Source organism: Nanorana parkeri, unplaced genomic scaffold (assembly GCF_000935625.1).
Source record: "Nanorana parkeri isolate BGI_ZX_2015 unplaced genomic scaffold, ASM93562v1 scaffold1958, whole genome shotgun sequence".
Lineage (NCBI taxonomy): Eukaryota > Metazoa > Chordata > Amphibia > Anura > Dicroglossidae > Nanorana > Nanorana parkeri.
This window is the reverse complement of record NW_017308226.1, coordinates 136,796-144,738: the sequence shown is the minus strand read 5'-3', so window position 1 is coordinate 144,738 and position 7,943 is coordinate 136,796. Positions and strand designations below refer to the sequence as shown.

The 7,943-nt window shown below is 47.0% G+C and overlaps 1 protein-coding gene across 1 annotated transcript in view; it reads left to right on the top strand.

The window, feature by feature from the left end:
- The first annotated feature begins 719 nt into the window (after positions 1-719).
- LOC108800218 (pancreatic triacylglycerol lipase-like) overlaps positions 720-7,943 on the top strand; it is a 15,219-nt gene continuing 7,995 nt past the window's right edge. Inside the window, exons 1-3 of the mRNA XM_018572181.1 lie at positions 720-768; positions 4,246-4,400; positions 6,252-6,377. Coding sequence (XP_018427683.1) covers positions 720-768; positions 4,246-4,400; positions 6,252-6,377 — 330 coding nt within the window. The remainder of the gene's footprint in view (positions 769-4,245; positions 4,401-6,251; positions 6,378-7,943) is intronic.

The window sequence follows — 7,943 nt, the reverse complement described above, 5'->3', positions numbered from 1 at the left end:
CCCAGGGCAGCCTGTAGTGGGTGGAGCTTGCTGGGCCCCTCCCACAGCTCTGCCGTCTGCACAGGCTATGTAAAGCGCAGTGATGATGTCACTGCCACTTGTATATGGTAATATTTGGGTTGGCAAAGGCATTTGGTGCTCACAAAGTGGGTTTATAGCCTTTGTGGGTGTTGAAGAAATTTTTTTTTTTGCGTCTGGCGTTCAGCTTCAAACATTTTTGTTAATAGCCGATAATCTTGCCCGTCCAGGACTGGGCACCCTTTTGCTAGTTTAGTTTTCCTGTCAATCTTTGGGTAGCAGCTAAAAGTAACATGACGCCCGAATAGATAACGACCAATCTCATGACAAACGATTTGATAAGAATCACCCCCCCCCTCCCCCCCGTGTATCCACTGAAAGAAGAAATACTTTTAAATAATAAAATAATAAAATACAAAGTTGCATGGTGTTCATTCTTCTGGATGATATCTGATGACACATTGTAATAGTGGCAATAAGAAGAGATTCTCTTTAATGATTAATACTGCCGGGGGTCATTGTACTGTCACCCCTCCCCCCTGACCTCTATATATATATATATGTATATACAGAGATAGCAGGTGTGAGTGCAGCTGATCGGAGTGCAGTGAGGATGGAGGTGAGAGGGGAAGTCATCGTATTCCATCACAGGTGAAGAATGACACAATCCTCACCTAAAATCCCTTCTCTTTACTTTGCAGATGTTACCGGCTTGGATCATCGGGATTTTCTTCCTCGGTGCCGTCAAAGGTAAAAGATTTTATATGTACATTAATTTATGGTGACAGCGGAATGATTCCAGATAGACTGCAGACCTCAGACTGTGTGACATATATGACATTTAAAGTGACACTAAATCCTACAAAATCCCTCCAAGTCCCTGAACTGAGCAACAATGTATCTTATTTGTGTGTCACTCGGCTGTAGATCGTCCAATCATCTCTGACACTGTCCTTCCTTCTGGAGGGGGGCTACGTCTGTTCCCCATGGTCCCTGTGTGTGTTGTAAAGTAGTCACCGCTCTCGGGATGGACTACAATCTCATGCTCAGTTTACTCATTTGTATTGAGATTGTAGTCCATCCCGGGAGTGAGCTTGGAGGAACTTTTTCTTTCAGTTTTGGATGGACCGGGGACACATTAGAAGCCCTTTGGGGTTCTTACTTCCATCTGGGACTCCATTCCAGAGATTTACTGTTATTTGCTGGCCTGGTGACAGCGGTTTCACCAGATGGGAAATTAGGAAGAATCTCCAACAGCGACACAGACAGACCTATATATTTTTTTTTAATAGAGTAAGGAAGTTTATGTCAACATTTAAGGTATAGGGGCCCTCAACTGTGGCCCCTCACATACCCATAATAAGGCTGCACGTAATGTTCAGAACCTGTAATGCTAGAGAAGACTGCAGACATTCTAAAAGAAATGATTGCCAGAGACTGGGGGACATTCTACAGGTGAGGATGGAGACTGGGGACATTCTTCAGGTGAGGATGGAGACTGGGGACATGCTGCAGAATAGGATGGATGCTGCAGAATAGGATGGAGACTGGGGACATGCTGCAGAATAGGATGGAGACTGCGAAAATTCTACAGCTGAGGATGGAGACTGCAAACATGCTGCAAAAAGAGACTGGGGACATGCCGCAGGTGAGGATGGAGACTGGGGTGCATTCTATAGGTGAGGATGGAGACTGGGGGCATACTGCAATTGAGGATGGAGACTGGGGACATTGTACAGGTGAGGATGGAGGCTGGGGGCATATTGCAGGCGAGGATGGAGACTAGGGACATACTGCAGGTGAGGATGGAGGCTGGGGGCATACTGCAGGTGAGGATGGAGACTGGGGGCATACTGCAGGTGAGGATGGAGGCTGGGGGCATATTGCAGGCGAGGATGGAGACTAGGGACATACTGCAGGTGAGGATGGAGGCTGGGGGCATACTGCTGGTGAGGATGGAGGCTGGGGGAATACTGCAGGTGAGGATGGAGACTGGGGGCATACTACAGGTGAGGATGGAGACTGGGGGCATACTGCAGAAAGACACACAGAGACTGGGGAAGTCTTATATGAGGCTACTAGAGATTACTGCTATTACACCATTGCAGATCAACACTCCTAGTCCCACTACAGACTCTGGTGGCACCCCACACAGTAAATACCAAAGGTTACATCAGGAAATCTGCTCAGTTCAGGAAGGACGAGTCTCTGTCTGTGGTGACATTGCCAGATCTCATTGCACTAAGCTGAAAATGATTGTTACTTTCTTTTAGGGATCGCCGTCCTTGTGTGTCAGCTTTTCATGTATTATAGTCAGGGCTGAAAAATACAAATTTACCAAAAATGTTTTTTGGTATTTTTTAGTATATGAGATTTTGTATTCTTGTTTTATCCAGCAGCCAATCGATTGTCTCCTCCTCATCTACATCACTGACAACAAAGCCTGTAGCTCCCAGTACACATACAAGTAACCACTTCAGGACCCTAATACATATATCAGCCGTGCTGGGGTGGATGTAGCAACATCTCGGCTTTTGTAATACATATATAAGCCATGCTGGAGTGGATGTAGCAACATCTCGGCTTATGTAATACATATATAAGCCGTGCTGGAGTGGATGTAGCAACATCTCGGCTTTTGTAATACACATATAAGCTGTGCTGGAGTGGATGTAGCAACATCTCGGCTTTTGTAATACCTATATAAGCCATGCTGGAGTGGATGTAGCAACATCTCGGCTTATGTAATACATATATAAGCCGTGCTGGAGTGGATGTAGCAACATCTCGGCTTTTGTAATATATAAATAAGCCGTGCTGGAGTGGATGTAGCAACATCTCGGCTTTGTAATACATATATAAGCCGTGCTGGAGTGGATGTAGCAACATCTCGGCTTTTGTACTTGTAAACATCTTCACAGTGTGACACCCCCCAATAACCAGAACACCAACCTCACCCCGGTGCCAGCTATCCCCGTTCCTGCTGCTGCCCCGCCCTGTGGGTGTCAGAGACTGGATTGGAGGGGGATCAGCACACTTCCAGTTTCTGGCTGTCATTCCTCCAGCTGCTGTTGCCAAAGAAGAAGCTAGTGAAGCAGATCTGTGCTTTATAAGCTTCTTCGGGGTCCATAGGTGACATTAGGGGTCTAATAGACTCTTGATATCTCCTTATAGAGGACCTGTCACCTCATATCGTGACATAAGAAAAAAAAGTTTAAATCCCCCCACCCCAGTGTACACGCACATACAAGTGCAAACACGCCTATGTGCGAAAATGACAATTGTGCCATACGTGTTACACATCGTCACGAACATTGGAGTGAGAGCAATCATTTACTGTTACCTGGACAGCGGTAAAAGATGCGTCACCTTTTTGGGCAATTTTGGGTATGACAGTTTTTGTCCATTTTACGGGCAGACGCAATTTGAAAACATGACATGTTTGGTATCTATTTACCTGAATTTTATTTATTTTGAAATTAAATTTTTGAGTATTTTTTTCCTAATAATTATAAATACATTTTATAAAAATCTGATGACGGGCAACGAGAAGAGTTCAATGGTGTGCCGTTGATGATGAGAGGGTGAGGTTGTCTGTAGATAAGATGTGATGGAGATCACGTGACCCTGAGATTGTACCTGCAGATAGCGGAACTCTGCCACACCAACCTCCGAAATCCAGAACTTCCCAGCTGGAGAAGTCAATGGAAATGTGAGCCAGGCTCCATAGACGTGTGTGTGATATCACATTGTGCAGAACGGTTTAGGAAGCTCTTGGTAGCCTAGACTGAGGAAGACGATGGAGCTAAAATCCAAAACCTAGGACCGCCCACTCCTCCAGAATGACACCCACCCATCAAGGAGGTTTGATATTTGCATAACTCCTCCCAAGAGCCAGCCCACTGCCTGCAATAGGGCTAAGGACTCTTGAGAGAAGTAGTACTGAGGCAGGGTGCAGTGAAACTTTTAGGAAGTTATGTAAAGTCCCCTGCTGGCCCCTCCCACCAGTCATGATCTGCCTGCATTGCACAGAGACCCAGTGATGACATCACCAATACTACAATAAGGTATATAATTAAAACAGAAAGGTTTTAAGTAACAATGTCATTATCACATGAAGAAGGGTCAGGGAAGGACCAGGGCAGTAAAAAATACAGGCAGACTGAACTTCAGCCTAATGTTATTCGGGGCCTCTCTTCAGTGACTCCTCTCTGTGACCCCCGGCAGGCGCTGACGTTTGCTATGACAGGTTGGGATGTTTCACGGACGCCTGGCCCTATTCAGGTTCTGTTCAGAGACCCACCGCCAAGTTGCCCTGGACCCCGGAGAGGATCAACACCCGATTCTTCCTCTATACCAGGAGCAACCAAAACAGCTACCAGGTGAGAGATTCCAACAGAAACCAATAATGTTCTATTCCATCTGAAAGTGATATTCTGGTCATAAGTGGAGCCTGCTGGCCTGAGGCAGCCCCGGGCTTCTTATATGTCTGTGAGAGACCCCCTGACAAAATTCCTGACTGTCCCCATCCACCTTCTACCTCCTCTTCTTACATTCTCCATAATGAAAAATCCAACAGGAATGGTGGGAGCCCCTCATAATGAGAACAGCGGGTGTACAGACCCGGGAACTCAGCACAGGGATGGGGGGAGCCCCTCATAATGAGAACAGCGGATGAACAGACCCGGGAACTCAGCACAGGGATGGTGGGAGGTCCTCATAATGGGCATAGCGGGTGAATAGACCCCGGGAACTCAGCACAGGGATGGTGGGAGCTCCTCATAATGGGCACAGCAGGTGTACAGACCCGGGAACTCAGCACAGGGATGGTGGGAGGTCCTCATAATGGGCATAGCGGGTGAATAGACCCCGGGAACTCAGCACAGGGATGGTGGGAGGTCCTCATAATGGGCATAGCGGGTGAATAGACCCCGGGAACTCAGCACAGGGATGGTGGGAGGTCCTCATAATGGGCATAGCGGGTGAATAGACCCCGGGAACTCAGCACAGGGATGGTGGGAGGTCCTCATAATGGGCATAGCGGGTGAATAGACCCCGGGAACTCAGCACAGGGATGGTGGGAGGTCCTCATAATGGGCATAGCGGGTGAATAGACCCCGGGAACTCAGCACAGGGATGGTGGGAGGTCCTCATAATGGGCATAGCGGGTGAATAGACCCCGGGAACTCAGCACAGGGATGGTGGGAGGTCCTCATAATGGGCATAGCGGGTGAATAGACCCCGGGAACTCAGCACAGGGATGGTGGGAGGTCCTCATAATGGGCATAGCGGGTGAATAGACCCCGGGAACTCAGCACAGGGATGGTGGGAGGTCCTCATAATGGGCATAGCGGGTGAATAGACCCCGGGAACTCAGCACAGGGATGGTGGGAGGTCCTCATAATGGGCATAGCGGGTGAATAGACCCCGGGAACTCAGCACAGGGATGGTGGGAGGTCCTCATAATGGGCATAGCGGGTGAATAGACCCCGGGAACTCAGCACAGGGATGGTGGGAGGTCCTCATAATGGGCATAGCGGGTGAATAGACCCCGGGAACTCAGCACAGGGATGGTGGGAGGTCCTCATAATGGGCATAGCGGGTGAATAGACCCCGGGAACTCAGCACAGGGATGGTGGGAGGTCCTCATAATGGGCATAGCGGGTGAATAGACCCCGGGAACTCAGCACAGGGATGGTGGGAGGTCCTCATAATGGGCATAGCGGGTGAATAGACCCCGGGAACTCAGCACAGGGATGGTGGGAGGTCCTCATAATGGGCATAGCGGGTGAATAGACCCCGGGAACTCAGCACAGGGATGGTGGGAGGTCCTCATAATGGGCATAGCGGGTGAATAGACCCCGGGAACTCAGCACAGGGATGGTGGGAGCTCCTCATAATGGGCACAGCAGGTGTACAGACCCGGGAACTCAGCACCGGGATGGTGGGGGCCCCTCATAATGAGCACAGCAGGTGTACAGACTCAGAAACTCAGCACAGGGATGGTGGGAGCCCCTCATAATGGACAATGGGCAATGCATTTGAATCCAGCATTCTACTGGGGTATGGGGAGTTGAAGGTTGGAGCTTCTTTAATACTGCAGAGATTGACTGAATAGTGGGCTCCTCTGGTGGGGTCAGGGGGAAGTTGAGGTCACAACAGTTTCGCACCTGAGGATGTACTATACGATGTTTCCATAATATATAGAATATTTTGTTGTCTCCTCCATTCAGGTGATCAGCGCCATTAACCCTTCCACCATCTCCTCCTCCAACTTCCGCACCTCCAGGAAGACACGCTTCGTCACCCATGGCTTCACCAGCAGCGGAGAGGCTTCCTGGCTGTCTCAAACCTGCAGAGTAAGTGGACCTGTCATCACATCCATCGCCACCCCTCCTGTCAAAACGATTTCTTGGTTTTTATTAGATCCGGGAAAGATTACATTTCAATGTTTTGTTTGTTTTTTATGCTGTTGTTAATTCTTTAGGAGAGACTGTTAGCTCCGTTCATTTGTATTTCATTTTGGGTAGACTAAGAAAGGTTGGAGCCTTTAACATGATTTTATGACTTTCTGGGTAACAATTAGGGAGCTTTTCACAAACTTCAAGTCAAAATGGGTTATATACACTGACCGCCAATGTAACGGAGGTATATACACTGACCGCCAATGTAACAGAGGTATATACACTGGCCGCCAATGTAACAGAGGTATATACATTGACCAGCAACGTAACAGAGGTATATACACTGACCAGCAATGTAAGGGAGGTGTATACACTGACCAGCAATGTAACAGAGGTGTATATAGACTGACCATCAATTACCTTAAAATGATTGAGATTTCTGAATTAGCATAGATGCAATATTTGCTCGATTACAGTAGATTTGTTTCACTTCTTTTTCTCTTGAAAGTAAATATGAAACAAATCCCAACTTACAATATTTTATATCTAAAAAGGTCCTTTCCAGAGATGTTAGCTGCAAAACTGTGTAAAGAAATATAAAGAAATATTTATATTTAAATAGAAATATTTAAAGTGAATTAAACTGCTGGAGGGCTGCAAAAAGTCATCAGAGAGCTACATAATATGTCTGATACCACAGAGGCTGATAACCACACACACTGACAGATAAAGGAGATACGGCTGAAATACCTTTCCCAAGCCAAGACACTGCCAGAATGCCAGACTTTACCACCTTCTACAATAGTGTAGGGGGGAGGTGAAGAATTTGCATATCAATTAACCACAATATTTACATATAAAATACAGTATATGAATGTCTCAACACATTCATATACTGTATTTTATATGTAAATATTGTGGTTAATTGATATGCAAATTCTTCCCTAACCCATTCATATGTAAATATCACAGTCAAGCCTATTTTCAGTGGGGGGCCAGTAGCCCCTATCTTAATTTGGATTGCCCAGTCTGTCTGGGTTTCAGCTGCCATGAAACCCGGAATGCTCATTCCAAACCCGGACTGTCTGAGTGAATCCCAAACAGGTGGCAACCTTACCCCCATAGCACCTCTGTGACCCTCTCATACTGCCTCTGGCTCCCCCACATCATTTGTACCCCTCTCTTAGGCCTCTGTGTCCCCCTCATAGTAGATTTCTACTCCCCTCATATGTAGATTTGTACCCCCTCATAGGCCTCTGTGTCCCCTCATAGAAGATAGTAGACGTTCATAGTAGACCAACCCTACTACGAGGGGAGTTTCGTTTTGTTTATTTTTTTATGAGTTTTGACCTTATCATTATGCAAAATTTGTGGAACAACTGGCAAAAAAGTCACCCTGTTTTGGGTCAGTGCAGCTGGGGTTTGGTAGAGGTTGATATCAGAGGACAGGTTTCCTTTTTTAATGTAATTATATGTTTATGATACACAATGGAGCCAAAAGTCTGTGAACCCCCGACCCAC